The sequence below is a fragment of the Aotus nancymaae genome, unplaced genomic scaffold (genome assembly GCF_030222135.1).
Source record: "Aotus nancymaae isolate 86718 unplaced genomic scaffold, 86718_ANA_hifiasm-v0.15.2.pri h1tg000010l, whole genome shotgun sequence".
NCBI lineage: Eukaryota > Metazoa > Chordata > Mammalia > Primates > Aotidae > Aotus > Aotus nancymaae.
The window spans coordinates 59,762,369-59,783,141 of record NW_026988421.1 but is presented as its reverse complement, the minus strand read 5'-3'; the positions used below and the strand labels follow the sequence as shown (position 1 = coordinate 59,783,141).

The window sequence follows — 20,773 nt, the reverse complement described above, 5'->3', positions numbered from 1 at the left end:
ACCGCAACCTCCGCCTCCTGGGTTCAGGCAATTCTCCTGCCTCAGCCTCCTGAGTAGCTGGGATTACAGGCACGCGCCACCGTGCCCAGCTAATTTTTTTGTATTAATAGAGACAGGGTTTCACAATGTTGACCAGGATGGTCTCGATCTCTCGACCTCGTGATCCACCCGCCTCGGCCTCCCAAAGTGCTGGGATTACAGGCTTGAGCCACCGCGCCCGGCCTCCTCTAATATTTCTTTTTCATTTATTAGCTTGGATACTTCTGAATAGAGAAATTTCCTCACATTTTTTGATTTCTTAGTAGTACAGTTCATGGGAAAGGATTCTATTTAGTTAACCAATTTTTCAAAAGAATGAATTGGTTCATTAGCATAGTCCATTGGTAATAATTCATTTTTTTTGTTTTGCTTTCAAGTATCATGTATTCATGGGTTTAAACATACTTGAAGTTTTTCAGTCCACTGCAGTTATTGTCTTTATTGATGCTCATATTGTCCCGTCTTTGTTCAAGGAGAGCTTTTAAGGTTGGTGCCCAAGGCCTTTTGAAACAGCCTATATACTTTTTGGTAGCTTCCTTGCTACCTTATATATTTATTATGGCAGAATGTCCCAGACTTATCTTACACATTTACTACCTAAAACTACCAACATTACCACTAATATTATAATTACTAAAATATTTGAAATTGTTTTTCAGTTCTTTTTGTCCATAGGGTATACCCTAATACAGATAGACAACCAGATAATAGAGTTTTGATATCATTTACAATTGTTACACTCTATGGTTATACCACCAAGTGAATACTCATTTAAGTTAACCTGTTTTTAGGGATTCCTTGTTCAAATTCAATTTAGTTTTACAATAATATAAAATATCTACATAGTTCCAAAGTCAAATCTACAAAATAAGTTATATTCAAAGAAGTCAAGCTCCACCTTGTTTTCTCCATCCTATAGGTGATCTTTTGAAAAGGCATGGGCTATCCTCCTTAAAAATATATATGTAGATAGCAATATATTATATACCAATGTCATTTTCCTGGTTTTGACGATAGTTATGTAAGCTGTTATCACTGGAGAAAATTGTGTGAAGGGTACATGGGAATTCTTTATATTGTTTGTGCAATTTATGAGTGTTTAAGGTATTTTAAAATAAGTATTTTTTGGCCAGGCACAGTGGCTCACACCTGTAATCCCAGCTGTTTGGGAGGTTGAGGTGGGTGGATCACCTGAGGTCAGGAATTCGAGACCAGCCTGGCCAACATGGTGAAACCACCCCATCTCTACTAAAAATATAAAAATTAGCTGGGTGTGGTGGCAGGCTCTTGTAATCCCAGCTACTTTGGAGGCTAAGGCAGGGAGAATTGCTTGAATGGGGAGGCAGAAGTTGCAGTGAGCCGAGATAACACCACTGCACTCCAGCCTGAGCAACGGAGTAAGAGTCTGTCTCAATAAATAAATAAATAAATTTTAAAAATAAAATAAGTATTTTTAAAAGTAGTGGTATACTATACATATTTTTTCCTATATCAAGTAAGGGTATCTTATTTTAGGTGCGAAATTGGAGTGTGATGTGATTAATTATTCAGAAAACGAAAAATCAGTAATGAAAGAGGGGATATCAGTTGCAGGAGTAGGGTCCTTAAGTTGTGAAGACAGGATGGAGTTTAGTGTACTTGTCAGAGGATTTATTGTGGACACATAGATCCATATCAGGAGGTGATATAGTTTGGATATCCCCTCCAGATCTCATGTTGAGATGTAATCCCCAGTGTTGGAGGTGGGGCCTGGTTGGAGGTGTTTGGGTCCTGAGGGCAGATCCCTCATGGCTTGGTCTGTCCTCCCAGTAGTGAGTCAGTTCTCATAAAATCTGATTGTTTAAAAGTGTATGGCACTGGCCAGGCACGATGGCTCAAGCCTGTAATCCCAGCACTTTAGGAGGCTGAGGTGGGCAGATTATGAGTCAGGAGATAGAGAGCAGCCTGACCAGCATGATGAAACCACATCTCTACTGAAAATACAAAAATTAGCTGGGCATGGTGATGCGTGCCTGTAATCTCAGCTACATCAGAGGCTGAGGCAGGAGAATCGCTTGAACCCGGGAGGCAGAGGTTGCAGTGAACCGAGATTGCACCATTGCACTCCAGCCTGGGCAACAGAGCGAGATTCCGTCTCAAAAAAAAAAAGGGTATGGCACTTCTCTCCCACCCTCACTCTCTTGCTTCTGCTCTGGTCATGTGATATGCAAGCTCCCACCTTAGCCTTCTGCAGTGAGTAAAATCTCCCTGGGGCTTCCCCAGAAGCTAAGCAGATGGTGGTGCCATGCTTTCTGTATAGCCTGCAGAACTGTGAGCCGATTAAACCTCTTTTCTTTATAAATTCCACAGTCTTAGGTATTTCTTTATAGCAATGCAAGAACGACCTAATACAGGAGGGAAAGCCAAGTTTATACATAAGTAAATGCAAATCACTTGATATAGTTGATGGTAGGAGGTTGTGAAAGTTTGCTTGAAATTATTTCTATTTTTTATAGTGAAATAAGATGCAGGGTTATTAGCAGTGCAAGAAAAAAAGTTAAAATTCTGGGAACTTGCAGATGGGAGAAGTTGTGAAGTTATCACTTTGAGAAATGAAAAAATACATTGATCATGTAAATAAATACAAGATTAGACTGGCAGCACTGAAGGCCCACTTGAAATTTATGTTCATAAATTTAAAAGGAGACCAGTTGGCATAGTTGTGTTTTTTCTCTTTAGTCACATTTATCTATTTGCATAGAGGTAAGGACAAGACCAACAGTTGATTTTAACCAGGTTTTGGTTTTAGCAGGTGAGTGTAACACAGAAGGGAGTAAAGGGCAAGGGAGTTATGATAGTGAGGGATTATGGAATTTCAGCTTTGTGTGAGCTTGATTTGGACAAATAGATAAACAGACTGTAGTTGATGATGGAGTTGTATTGAGGAACTGAGATAAGAAGTCAGAGGTGATGGTTAGTTACAGAATGCTTGAAATTGAGTATTGGAGTATTGTAGTTGAATGTAAGATATAACCATGGGAATGGGCGTTGAGGTGTGGTGGAGAACAAGATTGTTGGAAACAGACAGGACCAGGAACTGAGAGGCTAATGTATTATATGCATTTTTTGTCTGAATATTGAAGTTGCCAAAAACAATGACAGAAATAGTGGTAGAGAAAGAAAACTTAAGATAGTGCCAAAGTCTGTGAATGAAGGAATTGTGGAAGGTTTTTATACAACTGCTCAAGGAACAGTAGCAGGGAATATAGTCAGTTGGCCTGTGTTTCAGGGGAGTCAGAAGTTTTAGGATGGCAAATAGAAGGAAGTCTAGAAGCACCAAAGAGCAAGGAGACCTACCTTAGCTCTAGACACAATCATATGAAGGTTTGGAAGAAAAAAGTGACACCATTTGTGAGAGCTGCAGAGGAAATGGTGTCCTCAGGAGATAGTCTTGTTTTCTTAGACAAAAAGGGGAACAAAATTGGAGTTTATGATAGAAGCAGTTTTCCAAATGGTAGATTGTGAGTTCCAGGACAAACAGTGAAAGGGTTTGGTGGAGCAAGGACAGTCATAAAATTGTGTCAGACTTGAGTGCATCTCACAGTGCCATATGGATGTGGGTATAGGGATAACGTATGAGTTTCGTGGCTTTGTATTTGGTCAGTAAACAGGCATAGAAGACATGATGGAGTTAGTCCTAAGTGCCTCTGAGGTAAGTGGACAGTCTTCTGAAATCCTAGCCTGCTTCCTGGCACTGCTGTCCTTATAGAGAAACAGGAAAGTTTGTAGTGGTGTAACAGGTAGAATTTGAGAGAGCATATGAGGTTGGGGCCTGTCCTGCTAGAAACATAGAGTTCTGCCTGCCCTTTAGTCAGTTTTGCAAAGAGAATGTTTTGATACCAAGGGAGGGGCAGTTGTAACAAGCTTTATATGAATCTCTGTGGGACCTTTTCAATTATATCTCAGCTTGGCTCACCAGCCAAGCTCTACCCTTTGGTGTATTCCTGACATATCTCCATTATTTTTCAAGCATTTCTTTACATTTGGTACAGTAAACATTCCAGGATCATCTTATGTTTCCTCCACCCCAGCCCTGGCATTAGCCATTTTTTCATAAGAGCCTTGTCTTTTTTAAGTGGAAAATGGTATTTAGAAATCAGGCTCTGGATGCTAAGTGTAATGTTTCCAGAGAGTCAGTAGTTCTGGGTTCTTTGAGCTGACAGAACTAGGAACTGTATGTGTGTATACAAATATATTTACATAGACATATCTATATTTAGAGCTGTATATATGTTGAAGACCATGTAATCAAACTGATACTTCTAATTCTATTCAAACACGAAAGAATTTAGCCTTCTCCCTTTCCATATTATGTATATAACTTTCATCATCAATGAGAAACCTTACTGCCATCATCTTTAGGGTTTTTACTTAAATCTCCCCTGAAGTATATCCAGTCTTCAGGCTGCACTGGTCGAAAGCTCAACCTCAGACATACTGGATCACCATCTCAGAAAAGGCATAATAGTAAATGTTTCCTGTGCACTTTTCCCAAATTCCCTTTATGATGTTAAGGAAATTCCCTTCTTTCCCTAGTTTGTTAAGCAATTTTATCATGAAAGAGTATTGGAGATAGTCTTTTATGTAATCCCTTTTTTTTTTTGCTGTTTTGTTTTTTGGTTTTTGTTGGGTGTTTGTTTGTTTGTTTTGAGATGGAGTCTCACTCTGTCACCCAGGCTGGAATGCAGTGGCATAATCTTGGTTCACTGCAAACTCCGCCTCCTAGGTTCAAGCAATTCTCCTGCCTTGGCCTCCTGAGTATCTGGGATTACAGGCATGCCCACCACACCCAGCTAGTTTTTTTTTTATATTTTCGGTAGAAACGGAGTTTGACCATGTTAGCCAGGCTGGTGTCAAACTCCTGACCTCAAGTGATCCACCCGCCTCAGACTCTCGAAGTGCAATATTTTGTTGACAATTTTCACATCTATGTTCATAAAGAATATTGGTTTGTAGGGTTGGGTTTTTGTTTGTTTACTGTTTTTTTGTTTGGGGAGTATGTGTGCAAGGTCCTTGTCTGGCTTTGATATTTTGATAGTGATGGCCTCATAGAATGGTTTAGAAAATATTCCCTTTGCTTTGATCTTCTGGAAGAGTTTAAGAATTGGTGTTAATTCTCCTTTAAATGTTTGGTAGAGTCAGTCTGTTCCTTGGCTTTTCTTTGTTGGAAGATTTTTAAATTACAGATTTAACCTCTTTAATTGTTATGGGTTTATTCAGATTTTCTAGTATTTTTGTAGTGTCAGCTGAGTTCACTTGGCCCTTTGTATCTGTGGATTTCATATCTATGGATTCAACTAACCACAGATAAAAATATTCAGAAAAAAATTGCATCTGTACTGAACATGTAACAGACTTTTTGTCATTATTCCTTATACTATGTAGGATAACAACTATTCACATAACACATTGTATTTGGTATTATAAGTAATTTAGAGATTATTTAAAATATAGAAGATGATGTGATACATTATATGCAAATACTCTATACCATTTTATATCAGGGACTTGAGTATCCTTGAATTTTGGTATTTGCTGCAGGTCCTGGAACCAATCTCCCATGAATACCAAAGGACAATTAGTTTGTCGATTTCTATGAACGTGTCCATTTCCTCTAGGTTATCTATTTTGTTGGCATACAATTACTCATAATGTTTTCTATAATTTTACTTCTGTAAAGTAGTAATGGCCCCACTTTCATTCTTGATTTTAGTCATTTGAATCTTCTTTTTCTCTTGGTCAGTCTAGCTAAAGGTTTGTCACTTTGTTGACCTTTTAAAACAACCAACTTTTGGCTTTGTTGCTTCTGTGTATTATTTTTCTTTTTTTTTTTTTAAGTAAAAGTAAATGTTTTATAGATTCAGGAATTAGTATAATCACTGAAATACATCCAGAGGGTGCAGCCTTTATAGGAAAAGAGGAAGCTCACCCCTGTAATCCCAGCACTTTGGGAGGCTGAGGCAGGCGCATCACAAGGTCAGTTGTTCGAGACCAGCCTGGCCAATATGGTGAAACCCCGTCTCTACTAAAAATAAAAATATCAGCTGGGCGTGGTGGCATGCAACTGTAATCCCAGCTACTCAGGAGGCTGAGGCAGGAGAATCGCTTGAACCTGGGAGGCAGAGGTTGCAGTGAGCCAAGATTGTGCCACTGCACTCCAGCCTGGGTGACAGAGTGAGATTTTGTCTCAAAAAAAAAAAAAGTTGGGGGTACTCAGCGGAAGTCAGCATTAATTTGTTTAAAATACCAACACTTAACTGCAAGTCCAAAGTTAAACAACAGGACTCATAGATTATTCATTAAAGGTGAAGTTAAGAGGGAAAATGATGCAGGGAAATAACAGTTTTCTTTTTTTTAATTTCAATAGGTTTTTGGGAAACAGGTGGTGTTTGGTTACATGAATAAGTTCTTTAGTGGTGATTTCTGAGATTTTGGTGCACCCATCACCCGAGCAGTGTACACTGTACCCAATGCATAGTATTTTATCCCTCACCCGCTACCACCTTTCCCCCATGTCCCCAAAGTCCATTGTATCTCATGCACTTGCATCCACATAGCTTAGCTCCCACTTATTAGTGAGAACATACAATGTTTGGTTTCCCATTCCTGAGTTATTTCACTGAGAATAATCGTCTCCAATTCCATCCAAGTTTCTGTGAATACCATTATTTCGTTCCATTTTATGGCTGAGTAGTATTCCATGGTATACATATATACCAAATTTTTTTATCCACTTATTGATTGATGCACGTTTGGGCTGGTTCCATTATTTTTGCAGTTGCAAATTGTGCCGCTATAAACATGGATGTGCAATTATCTTTTTTGTAAAAAATCTTCTTTTCCTCTGGGTAAATACCCAGTAGTGGGATTGCTGGATGAAATGGTAAATCTACTTTTAGTTCTTTATAAAATTTTTATTTATTTTTGTGGCAGGGTACGAAATGGAGTCTTGCTCTGTCACCCAGGCTGGAATTCACTGGCATAGTCTCGGCTCACTGCAACCTCTGCCTCCCATGTTCAAGCCAGTCTTGTGCCTCAGCCTCCCAAGTAGCTAGAACTATAGGCTTGCCCTATCATGCCCAGCTAATTTTTGTATTTTTAGTAAAGACAGTGTTTCATCATGTTGGCCAGGCTGGTCTTGAACTCCTGACCTCATGTGATTCACTACCTCAGCCTCCCAAAGTGCTGTGATTACAGGCGTGAGCCACCACTCCTGGCCTACTTTTCGTTCTTTAAGGAATCTCCACAATGTTTTCCATAGTAGCTGTACTACTTTACATTCCCACCAACAGTGTAGAAGTGTTCCCTTTTCACCACATCCACACCAACATCTATTTTTTTTTATTATTATTTTGTTATGGCCATTCCTGCAGGAATAAAGTGGTATTGCATTGTGGTTTTGGTTTGAATTTCCCTGATCATTAGTGATGTTGAGCATTTTTTCTTTTTTTTTTTTTTTTTTGAGGTGGAGTCTTGCTCTGTCACCCAGGCTGGAGTGCAGTGGCATGATCTCAGCTCACTGCAACTTCTGCCTCCCGGGTTCAAGCCATTCTTCTGCCTCAGCCTCCTGAGCAGCTGGAACTACAGGTGCCCACCACTATGCCTAGCTAATTTTTGTATTTTTAGTAGAGACAGGGTTTCACCATATTGGCCAGGCTGGTCTCAAACTCCTGACCTCTCATGATCCACCCACCTCAGCCTACCAAAGTGCTGGGATTACAGGTATGAGCCACTGTGCCTGGCGTTGTTTTGTTTTTTTTTTTTTTGCCATTTGTGTATCTCCTTTTGTGAATCGTCTATTCATGTCCTTAGCCCACTTTTTGATAGGATTTTTTTTTCTTCCTACTTTGCTAGAGTTCTTTGTAGATTCTGGATTGTGTATTATTTTTCTATTCTCTAATTCATGTATCAGTGCTTTAAATATTTAGCTTTTTCCATCTGCTAGCTTTGGGTATAGTTTGTTCTTAGTTCCTTAGGATATAAACTTAGGTTATTGACTTGAGATTATTCTCTGTCTCTTTTTTTTTTTTTTTTAGTTGAAGTGTTTACAACTGTTGGTTTCCCTCTGAACACTGCTATTTTCACATCCTATAAGTTGTAGTATGCTGTGTTTTCATTAGCATCTAAGTATTTTCTAATTTCCCTTGTGATTTCTTCTTTGATCCTTCGGTTGTTTAAGAATGTATTGTTTAATTTCCATGTATTTGTGAATTTTTCAGATTTCCTTTTTTTATTTCTAGTTTCATTTCATTATGATATGAAAGGATAACTTTTTATGAATTTAGTGGTTTTAAAATTTAAAATTAGGTCAGAAGTTTTGTGACCTAATATATGGTCTATCCTAGAAGATGTTCCATGTACACTTAAAAAGAAGATGTATTTGGCTGGGTGCCATGGCTCATGCATGCCTCCCTTTGATTCTGTCAGTTTTTGCCTTATATATTTTGGAGCTGTGTTGTTAGGTTCATAACTATTTGTAATTGTTATATCTTCTTGATGAATTGACCCTGTTATCAGTATTTGTCTTTGTCTCATATCAGTTTTGCATCTTACTATTTTGTCTGTTATTAGTATAGTTTCTCTAGCTCTCTTTTGTTACTATTTACATGGAATAATTATTTTCCAAACCTTAACTTTGAACCTGTTTCTATCTTTGGACCTAAAGCAAGATTTGTTTTGTGGCCTAACATATGGTCCTTCTTTGAGAATGATTCATGTACTGCAGAGAACAATGTATATTCTTCAGCTGCTGGATGAAATGTTCTATCAATATCTATTAGGTCCATTTGGTCTATAGTGCAGATTAAGACCAATGTTTCTTCATTGATTTTCTGTTTGAATGATCCGAAAGTGGAGTGTTGAAGTCTCCAGCTATTATTGTATTGGGGTCTCTCTCTCTGTCTCTTTAGCTCTGATAATATTTGCTTCATATATCTGGGCACTCCAGTGTTAGATGCATATTTATATTTGTAATTGTTATATCTTCTTGCTGAATTGACCCCTTTATCATTATATAATGACCTTCTTTGTCTTCTTCTATAGTTTTTATCTTGAATTTTCTTTTATATGTATCTTTTCTTTTCTTGAACATTTGCATGGGTTATTTTCAATGTAGGTGTCCTTATAGGCAAAGTGTGTTTCTTGTGGGCAGCAGATCATTGGGTCTTGGTTTTTTTGTTTTTTGTTTTTAGTCCATTTACCTAGTCTGTGTCTTTTGATTGGCATGTTTAGTCCATTTATATTGATTGATAAGGACTTACTCTTGCATTTTTTTTTTTTTTTACTCTTGCATTCTAGCCCTGTCACCCAGGCTAGAATGCAGTGGTGTGATCACAGCTCACTGCAGTCTCTCCTGGATTCTGGTGATCCTCCCACTTCAGCCACTGAGCAGCTAGGACTATAGTCACATGCCACCATGTCTGGCTAATTTTTATATTTTTTTAGAGATGGAATTTCACCATGTTGCCCAGGCTGATCTCAGATTTCTGGGCTCAAGTGATCTGCCCACCTCAGCCTCACTAAGTGCTATGGGAGCCAGCAGTGTCTGGCCACTCCTGTCCTTTTAAAATGTGTTCAGGTTGTTTTTCACTTATCTCTTTCTTCTCTTTCCTTTTTGTATTCTTTTTTGTGAAAATGATTTTTCTCTGGTGGTATGTCTTGATTTCTTTTTTAATCTTTTCATATCTTTTGTATTTTTTTTTATTTGAGTGTACCATGAGGCTTACAAATAGCTTATAACCCAATATTGTAAACTGAAGATAACACCAATTATATAAACAAACTAACAAGCAAAGAGAAAACTAATAAAAACTTGAATGTTCCCCTGGTTTTTACCTTCTTGTTTCTGTTTATCTTACTACACTGTCTTTGCCTTGTAGCTGTAGTTATTATCTTTGATTGGTTCATGTTTTAGTCTTTCTGCTCAAGATATGAGAAGTTTACACACCACAATTACAGTGTCATAATATTCTGTGTTTTTTCTTTGTATTTGCTATTACCAGTGAGTTTTGTACCTTCACATGATTTCTTACTGCTCATTAAAGTTCTTTTCTTTCAGGCTGAAGAACTCCATTTAGTTTTTCTTCTTGGACAGGTCTCATGTTGATAAAAACCCCTCAGCTTTTATTTTCCTGGGAAAATCTTTGTCCTTCATATTTGAAGGATATTCTCACTGGATATACATACTATTCAAGGTTTTTCCCTCAACTTTAAATATGTCATGCCATTCTCCTGGCCTGTAAGGTTTCCACTGAAAAGTCTGCTGCCAGATGTAGTGAGCTCCATTGTTTGTTGTTTCTTTTCTCTTACTGCCTCCTAATGCAGATATGGCTGCAATGACCAAAAACTTAGATCACAACACCCAAGTCCCCCCGAATACCTGGAAAGCCTTCCCAAGAAGGATGAGTACAAATAAAACCAGACTGTGAAGACTACAATAAATACTTAACTCTTCAATGCCCAGACACCAACAAACATCCACGAGCATCACAACCATCCAGGAAAACATGACCTCACCAAATGAACTGTCTTGCTTTATCCTTGACCTTTGGGAGTTTGATTATTAAATATCTTGAAGTAGTCTTACTTGGGCTAAATTTGCTTGGTGTTCTATAACTTTCTTGTACTTGAATATTGATATCTTTCCCTAGGTTTGGAATGTTCACTGTTTTTATCCCCCCACCCTTTTTTTTTTTTGAGATGGAGTTTCGCTCTTGTTACTCAGGCTGGAGTGCAATGGCGCGATCTCGGCTCACCGCAACCTCCGCCTTCTGGGTTCAGGCAATTCTCCTGCTGCAGCCTCCTGAGTAGCTGGGATTACAGGCACGCGCCACCATGCCCAGCTAATTTTTTGTAGTTTTAGTAGAGACAGGGTTTCACCATGTTGACCAGGATGGTCTCGATCTCTTGACCTCGTGATCCACCCGCCTCGGCCTCCCAAAGTGCTGGGATTACAGTTTTTATCCCTTTGAACAAACTTTCTATCCCATTTCTTTCTGTACCTCCTCTTTAAGGCCAATAACTCTTTGATTTTCCTTTTGAGGTGATTCTCTAGATCTTGTAAGAGTGCTTCATTCTTTTTTACTGGTTTTTCTTTTGTCTCCTCTGATTGTGTACATTGAAATATCCTGTCTTCAAGCTCACTAATTGTTTCTTTTTCTTGATCAATTCCACTGTTGAGAGACACTGATGTGTTATTCTTCAGTATGTCATTTGCATTTTTCAACTCTAGAATTTCTGCTTGATTCTGTTTAATCTCTAACTTACCTGATAGGATTCTGAATACCTTCTGTGTGTTATCTTGAATTTATTTTTCCTCAGAACAACTATTTTGAATTCTCTGTCTGACTGAAAGGTCGCATATCTCTGTCTCTCCTTGACTGGTCACTGGTGCCTTATTTAGTTTATTTCGTGAGGTCATGTTTTCCTGGATGGTTGTGATGCTCGTGGATGTTTGTTGGTGTCTGGGCATTGAAGAGTTAAGTATTTATTGTAGTCTTCACAGTCTGGTTTTATTTGTACCCGTCCTTCTTGGGAAGGCTTTCCAGGTATTTGGAGGGACTTGGGTGTTGTGATCTAAGTTTTTGGTCACTGCAGCCATATCTGCATTAGGAGGCACCCCAAGCCCAATAGCACTATGTCTCTTGTAAACTAAGAGGTACTGCCTGGTCTTGGATAAGATTCAGAAGAATCCTCTGGATCACCAGGCAGAGACTCTTGATCTCTTTCCTCATTTTTTCCCAAACAAATAGTCTCTCTGTGCTGAGCTCTCTGGAGCTGAGTGAGAGGTGATGCCAGCACTTTTGTGGCTACCATCACTGGGACTGCACTGGGTTAGACCTGAAGCCAGCTCTGCACTGGATCTCACCTAGGGCTCATGGTAACCACTACCTGGCTACTGCTTGTGTTTGCTCAAGGCCCTAGGGCTCTGCAGTCAGCAGGTGGTGAAGCCAGATAAGCTTGTGTTCTTTCCTTCAGTGCACAGAGTTCCACTCAGTCCCAGTTGGGTCCAGAAATGCTGTCTGAGAGCCAGGCCTTGAAGTCAGAAACCTTAGGAATCTACTTGATGCTCTGTTCTACTGTGGCCTTGCTGGCACCCAAGCCACAAGGCAAAGTTGTTCCCACTCTACAGGCCCCATCCATAGAATAATTAGGTAGGGACCTTTCAAAGGAGAATCCTCAAATGTCAGCATATATTGTTTATTTTGTCCTTCAGGTTTTCAAGAAAGGTTGTAACCCTGGATATCTGTGTTTTAGCAGTGGTTTGAACTCTGGAAAAGGAAGCTAGGATTCTCCTTGTTCACTAACTATACAGACCTTCATTTGATCCCTTTGTTTTCAGTGTAGCACCCTGACTATCAGCTGCTTCAGATTCCAGAGCCTCTGGTTCAGGCTCTCCAAAAAAACCAAGTGTCCTAGTTTCAACCCCACTCTAATACCTCCGCCTTTTAGAGTCTTTATGTTTACCAACTGAGCTAACTGGCTACCTCTGATGTTGCAGTTGCAGGCATTGGTACTTCAAATTCCTGAGCCTGTAGCTCACATTAGCTGTAAGTTACTATTTCAATTTTTTCTACTTCGCCAGTTCAGTTACCAGCCATTTGTCAACTTTTCATATTTTGAAATGTTATTAACATCTCTTACTCTCTTTTTTTCCTGTGGACTTAAAACATTTTTCTTCCTTTATTCTCTTTTAGAGGGTTTTAGGGGGAGAGAGAATTAACACATTAATCAGTCTGCTCGATTTAAGAACTTTCTAAACTTAAACAGAATTAAGACATAATAGCAGAGAAAGATTAATTTGACCACTGAAAACTGTTACATTTATGCATAGCAGAAGACATAAAATTGAAAAGCCTGTAACAGGCTGGGTTGTATGTAACAAATATGGTGCAGAGTAATACTCCTAATATATGAAGAATTCAAATACAAAAGAAAAACACTATCTCCCAAAAGATAAGTGGACCAAGTACCTAAGGAGATATTTCATGAGCACCCACATATTTCTGCTTTTCAGTATCACAAATAGAAATGTGTACTAAAGCAAGTTGTCATTTTAAACTCAAAACAAAAATGAGTTTGTGAATGTGTAGAGTACATATACAGATGAAAACATGAAGAGTGGGGCATTTTCCTGTACTGCAAATAGCAGTTCAAACTGGAACAGGGGTAGAGGAAAACAGATTAGCAATATGCTTGACTATCTTTTGACTTATGAATTCTTCCTTAGGAAGTAGAATTTCTCCTAGGGAAATATTTTAGACAGGTAGAATAACTGATGTTTCTTGAACTTTTCATGTGTGCTTCAAGAACTGTGCTAAAAGCGTTTAACATATATCATCCCATGTAATCCTCACAACAATCATATGAGGTAAATACTATATTTATCTTCTTTGAAAACACAGAGCTAGACTGCCAAACCAGGCTAAAGCCCAGGTCTATAACATTTATTCTTTAGCCATCATGCTCACAGTTTTCTGTAAATACATATTACTGTTATAAAGATGAGGGAAAAAATAAACATTTTCAGTGTGTCAGTAGTGTAAGTATGTTTCAGTAATCTAAACATCCAACTAGAGTAAAACAGCTAAATTGAGCAACTCACTGTACTTTCATGATACGATATGCAGCCATTAAAAAGTCATGTTTTGGGCGGACGTGGTGGCTCATGCCTGTAATCCCAGCATTCTGGGAGGTGGGATCACCTGAGGTCAGGAGTTCGAGATCAGCCTGACCAATATGGTGAAACCCCATCTCTACTAAAAATACAAAAATTAGCTGGGCTGTAGTGGCGCACACCTGTAATCTCACTTATTCAGGAGGCTGAGGCGGGAGAATCACTTGAACCCAGGAGGCATACATTGCAGTGAGCGGAGACCACACCACTGCACTCCAGCCTGAGCGACAGAGGGAGACCCTGTCTCAAAAAACAAAAACAAACAAAAAAAGTCATGTTTTAGAAGAACATTTAATGACATAATACTCATATTGTAATTAGAAAATGAGATAAAATCTTAAATACAGCATATTAAAATTATTTTTCTGAGCTTATTGTAGGTGGAAATACACACAAAATTTTTGATCATTATTCCTGAGTGATTGGTTTACAGGTTTTATCATTTTCTTTCTTATGTTTTTTCTTTGTTTTCCAAATTTCAAATGTGTGTTTTTAAATCAGAAAAAAAGTTAGAGTAATTATTTCACCTATTAACTTAATGTTGAGTGACATGAATATGCTTATGTGTCTGGGAAAAAACAGTTGTAAAGTCATATGTGTAGTATGATCTCAGCAAGATATTAATTTTTTTATTTATTACTTTTTTCTCTATCTTCAAAATTGTATACTATGAGCATATTTATGTAATCATAGAAAATTTAATATTTTAACTTGGAGGACATGTCTGTACTTTTTCTTATATTTTTAGACATTTGAAGACAGTGATTTGTTCCATTTGATTGGTGTTATCTGTGGCTTAGCTATTTACAATTTTACTATTGTGGACCTCCATTTTCCTTTGGCTTTATATAAGAAACTACTGAAAAAGAAGCCATCCTTGGATGATTTAAAAGAACTAATGCCTGATGTTGGGAGGTTAGTTGTAAAAAAAGCAAAACAAAACAGTCAAAAGGTAGTAGGGTTTGGGAGATAAGAAGTGGGTAATGTACAGAAAGCTTTCCTTCTATGAATGAATATTTTTTGTTGTTCTTAAATTTCCAAAATAAACTAAACAAATGCCCCTCTAATAAAGGAAAATCCATTATGTTACTCAGATCAAAATTTTCTATTGAAAGACTAAATTTGGCTGGTGCCTTGGCTCACACCTATAATCCTAGCACTTTGGGAGGCCCAGGCAGATGGATCACCTAAGGTCAGGAGTTCAATACCAGCGTGACCAACATGGCGAAACCCCATCTATACTAAAACTACAAAAAATTAGCCAGGCGTGGTGGTCCACGCCTGTAGTCCCAGCTACTCAGGAGGCTGAGGCAAGAGAATTACTTGAACCCAGGAGGTGAAGGTTTCAATGAGCCGAGATTGCACCATATCACTCCAGCCTGGGCGACAGAGCAAGACTCTGTCTCAAAAAGAAAAAATTTTTTAGTTATTTGATAATACCTTGCAAATAACAGATAATCACCTTAGGAAAGCAATTTTTTCCGAGAGTGATTGAATGATTTATTTGGACTTTTACTTCTGATAAACTTCATTCCTAGTTTGAATATGTGAAATTTATTTTTATTTATTAAATAAAATGGATTAAAAATTGTATATAAATAAGGACAAATGGGCTAGGTATGGTGGCTCACGCCCATAATCCCAGCACTTTGGGAGGCCAAGGCAGGTGGATCATGAGGTCAGGAGTTCGAGATAAGCCTGGCCAACATGGTGAAACCCCATCTCTACTAAAAATACAAAAATTAGCTCGGTGTGGTGGCACACGCCTGTAATCCCAGCTGCTCTGGAGGCTAAGGTGGAAGAATTGCTTAAAAAGCCAGGGGTTGGAGGTTGCAGTGAGCCAAGATTATGCCACTGCATTCCAGCCTGGGCAACAGAGCAAGACTCCATCTCGGGAAAATAAAATAAAATAAGGAAAAATGTTAAAATAAGTGGATACATGTCCTTTTGTATTCAGAAAAGTGATAAGAACCTTTGTCTAATTTTTTTCCTTCAGCATCGTTTATAAGTTTGCCATTGTTTATTCACTATTTTGAAAAAAATATAAAATTACAAATTGACAGAAAGGATTTTAAGTGAATGAGAAGTATATACATATTCATAAGTAAAATAGTCAAAATACCCAATAATAATTTTGCCCTAAGAAACATATATATTATTTTGCAGAAGCATGCAACAATTACTGGATTATCCAGAAGATGACATAGAGGAAACATTTTGTCTTAATTTTACGGTAAGATGGAAAGACAAATTACCCTGATTATTCATCATCCCTTTTATTTAAGAGCTGTGTCTTACAGTTTTTCTTTATTTTGATGGATGGAATTATTAAAGAACCCTTTGGCTAACATTTATTGAGCATTTACTATGTGCTAGCTAGTCATAGTACATGCATTTCGTTTAATCCTCAACAATCCAATGAGGTTAGGATTATCCCTGTTTTACAGATGAAGAAAACTGAAAAAGGTCATTACTTTGGAAGTCAGTATACATACCAACCTCTGTTACTTAAACCTGTATGCTTTATCATTATGCTAAAGATATTTACAAATACAAGACATCCTCTTTATCCATGTGTTCATTTTTGAGTCTGGAGTTATAGAAATGCTTCCGAGAAGCAAAAGGTTATTATGAGAATATTACTACTAAACTTAAAAACATAAATTTCCACTGGTACATACCATTGTGTTTCACACTAACATTCGTCCTTGCCCATCTTGTCTTACTCACTGTTGGATAACATGGATAAAACAAATGCAAATACATTGCAATATCATTTGGAAAATGAAATTGCAAATCTTGTAAAAGATGCACAATCATTAAGGCAATGAAAAGGATGTTAAATAACTGATCCAGTCACATGCAAAGCCATTAATAGATGAGGATATGGCAGGAGTAGACTAGTTGGCAATTAAATATGAGAAAATCCATAAAGGTTATGATAAGGCCCTCCAGAAGGGAACAATTTGAATATTATAAATTAGACTCTGGGGAAATTGTAAAACCTTCAGTTTTCTTTTCTTTTCTTTTCTTTTCCTTTCTTTTCTTTTCTTTTCTTTTCTTTTCTATTTTTAGACGGAGTCTGGCTCTGTCACCAGGCTGGAGTGCAGTGGCATGATCTCAGCTCACTGCAACCTCTGCCTCCCAGGTTCAAGTGATTCTCTTGCCTCGGCCCTCCCAAGTAATTGGGAGTGCAGGTGCACACCACCACGCCTAGCTAATTTTTGTATTTTTAGTAGAGACAGGGTTTCACCATGTTGGCCCGGATGATCTCAATCTCTTGACCTGGTGATCTGCCTGCCTCAGCCTTCCAAAGTGCTGGTATTACAGGTGTGAGCCACCGTGCTCAGCCTCTTTTTCTTTTAAAAATTTTTTTATTTGTATATTTCTTTGCCACTCGCCACACACACAACAGTTTTCTTTATGGTTTTGTTGTCAAAGCTGTCAAAAGATGCCATATTTTGCTGTCATAAGATTTGCCAAAAAGAAAAAAATTGCATGTTCATAGTTTTTTCAAGAAAAATGAATTTTTAAAACCATTTTCTGGCCGGGCACAGTGGCTCATGCCTGTAATCCCAGCACTTTGGGAAGACAAGGTAGGCAGATCACTTGAGGTCAGGAGTTCCGAGACCAGCCGGCCAACAATGGTGAAACCCCATCTCTACTAAAAACACAAAAATTAGGCAGGCGTGGTGGTGCACGCCTGTAATCCCAGCTACTCAGGAGGCTGAGGCAGGAGAGGTTTAAGGCCTCCTGCTTAAACCCAGGAGGCAGAGGTTACAGTGAATCGAGATCACACCACTGCACTGCAGCCTGGGTGACAGAGTGAGACTCTGTCTCAAAAAAAAAAAAAAAAAAAGTTGCTCTTCATGAATCCAGATAACAGAAAAGCATTTTCCAAAATATGTTACCGTTAGAATAAGGGGACCATAAAATTAAAAAAAAAAAAAAAACTATTTTATATGAAATTTGGGTTCTCTTTTTTATTTGAGTCACTCATACCCATGTTAGGTTTTTATTTTATTATTATTATTTTTGAGACAGAGTTTTGCTCTTACTGCCCAGGCTGGAGTGTAGTGGCGCAATCTTGGCTCAAAACAACCTCTATCTCCTGGGTTCAAGTGATTCTCTTGCCTCAGCCTCCCAGGTAGCTGGGATTACAGGCATGCACTACCACGCCTGGCTAATTTTTGAATTTTTAGTAGAGGCAGCATTTCACCATGTTGATCAGGCTGGTCTTGAACTCCTGACCTCGTAGTCCACCCGCCTCAGCCTCCCAAATTGCTGGGATTTTAGGCATAAGCCACTGTGCCTGGGGCACACAATGTTTTGTTTTTTGTTTGTTTGTTTGTTTATTTGTTTGAATATACCTTACCTTCCTCTTTTGCAGAGCCACTTGCCATACATTTTCAGAAACTTGGTACTTACTGTAATATCTTTTTTGTTCAATCGATATTCTCTGTCTGAAATCTCACTCTCTTCTTAATCTTTCAAAATACTGCCTGTACTTACAGGTGCTTTTCAAATGGTATTTCTTCCTCAAGGTCTTTCACACTTCCTCTAGTTAGAATTCCATTTTCATTCCTCTATGATCTGATAACATTTCATTCATATCTCTCTTATAAATGGATTATTTTATTATAATTAGTTTATATATTACATTTCTCTTTTTTTACTAGATAGTAAATTTCAGAGCAGAAATATTCATCTAACATCCCACTCCCATCATAGTATTTTATAAATAGCAGATTTTCGTAAAAGAGGGTAATATTCCACAAAGAAGAAATAGCAGAAGAAAAGATGCAAAAGTGGGAGTGGTAATATTTGTAGAAAAATTCCAGAGGTAAAAGAAATACCTAATTTCAAAATACCTGACTATCTTTATAAATCAAATTAGTACATAACTGGAAACCTACCTGTGATTAAATTTACAAGGCTGATAGAGGAACCCTAGAGTAGCAGTTGTCATGTGGGAAGAATGTGTGGTTTTCTAAGCTGAATGCATTCTGATGCTTGGATTTTATCACTCATCTAAGGAAAACATCCTTTCTAATATTTTATTCTTACAGTAACCATTCTAAACTTTTATGCATAAGAAATGCTTAGTTTCCTTAGTAACTTACCAAACACTTGGTAATTTGTAGTTAATCATGGTAGGATTTCAAACTAGAGAGGATCAGAATTTCTAGTTATGGCTTTAAGCAGAATTCTCAAATAAGCTATGGTAGCAGAATTTTATCTCAAATTTATTAGTCTTTTTATTAAATGAAAGGTAGAATATAATAATAGATTATTAAAATACTCTAAGTTTTGAGTCTGACTTTGACTTTTTTTAAAAATTTAAATTAATAGATCACAGTTGAAAACTTTGGTGCAACAGAAGTGAAAGAGCTGGTTGTAAATGGTGCAGACACAGCTGTTAACAAACAAAATCGGTAAGTGAATTATAGCAGCAACAGTGGGAATAATAAGATTCAGTAGACATTTACTTCTGTATGTAGAAAACGTGTCACAACCCTAAGTTTTTACTTCAGTAAAACTTTAATTTTGAATGGTTAATGAGGAAATAATCTGCCTTTTCCTTCTGAAATCCCTTGAAGACATTAAAGCAAAAATAAGGGAGAAGTGACAGCAGCAAACATTTTTGGAAGCCCGAAAATAGTCATAATTAACTTTAGCAAACCAGAGAAAGCTGCAACATGAGATGGAAAAGAGAAGCCAAGAAGCCAGCTGGATCACTTCGCAGAACAAAAGTTTAGGTGCTGAGAATAAAACATACCTTTAGAAAGTGCATGGTGTTTGGGGAAATGCTAGAAACAAAGGTTGACTCTTACAAGAAGCAGTTAGAAACTAGTTTCCTGTGCTAACATTGGATTTAAAACAACAACGAAAGTGCTAGTTTCCCTTAGCACACCAGGAACCTGGCAACTACCTCTCTCCAGACTGGGCAGGAGATTGGAAATTTACCTTCTGGAGAAATTGAACTAAAGGGACTGTGGATTTGAGGGCACCTAGACACTGCCATAGGCAAGGAGCTGAACTGAAAAGAGGGAGATGAGGTGCTGAAAATCTGTAACTCCCTCCTCCTTGGCACTGTATAGTGGAAGATCCATTTCTGGGGAAACTGCCTAACATTGAAAATGTAACTCAATAGTCAAAGATCAATAGACATTAAAGAAAAGACCAAAACAGTCAAAAAGAATGGCAAGAAGCCAGGAACCATGCAGGTTGAGGGACAAAACGTTGGAGGAGACTGAAATCAGTATCCTCAAAACGATGCATGACATACAATTTTTTTTTTAATGTTTTTTTCTTTTTTTAAACACGGGGTTTCACCATGTTGGTCAGGCTGGTCTTGAACTCCCGACCTCAGGTGATCCGCCCGCTTTGGCCTCCAAAGTTCTGGGATTACAGGCATGAGCCACCACGCCCGGCCATGACATACAATTAAAAATAGAAAAATAATTTCATTCAAAAGAAATGGAATGAATGAAATTTGTCAATAAAATATTTTTTTAAAAAAACAACTTTCCAGAAACGAATGACATCCTTTCAAGATTGAAAGTATGAGAAGTGGAAAAAAGATCAATACCAAGACAAGATACATGAAATTTTCAAAATTTTTAAAGACAAGACCCTAAAACGATCCAAAAAACCCACAGACCTAAGAATCAATAACATCAGACTTGTAAAGAACACTGGAAGCTAGCAGAACAAAATTCTGGAAGAAAATTACTTTTAATTACTTTTAACTTAAAATTCTGTATCCAAATTATCAAATGTGTGAGTGTTTAAAAACATTTTCATACATGCACAGTCTCAGAGAATTTACTTCTGATGCCTTTTTCTCAGGAAGTTACTGGAGGTGTGTTCTATCTACTAAAACAAGGAATTAAGTAAGAAGAAGACACAGGATTATAAAAGCAACAAAAAAACACCAAGATTCAAACAAGCAAAGATTCTTTCTGAATGATCAATAGCTGTGTAGAGTTAGAGAGCTAACTATCTGGATTACACCAA

At 37.8% G+C, this 20,773-nt stretch overlaps 1 protein-coding gene across 3 annotated transcripts in view; it reads left to right on the top strand.

Annotated features, from left to right (window-relative positions):
* HERC4 (HECT and RLD domain containing E3 ubiquitin protein ligase 4) overlaps positions 1–20,773 on the top strand; it is a 150,474-nt gene that overhangs the window by 117,657 nt on the left and 12,044 nt on the right. For all 3 annotated transcript variants that reach the window (XM_012451401.2, XM_012451400.3, XM_064374175.1), the window contains 3 exons: positions 14,502–14,668; positions 15,920–15,986; positions 19,106–19,188. In XM_012451401.2, the coding sequence (XP_012306824.2) occupies positions 14,502–14,668; positions 15,920–15,986; positions 19,106–19,188 (317 nt within the window). The remainder of the gene's footprint in view (positions 1–14,501; positions 14,669–15,919; positions 15,987–19,105; positions 19,189–20,773) is intronic.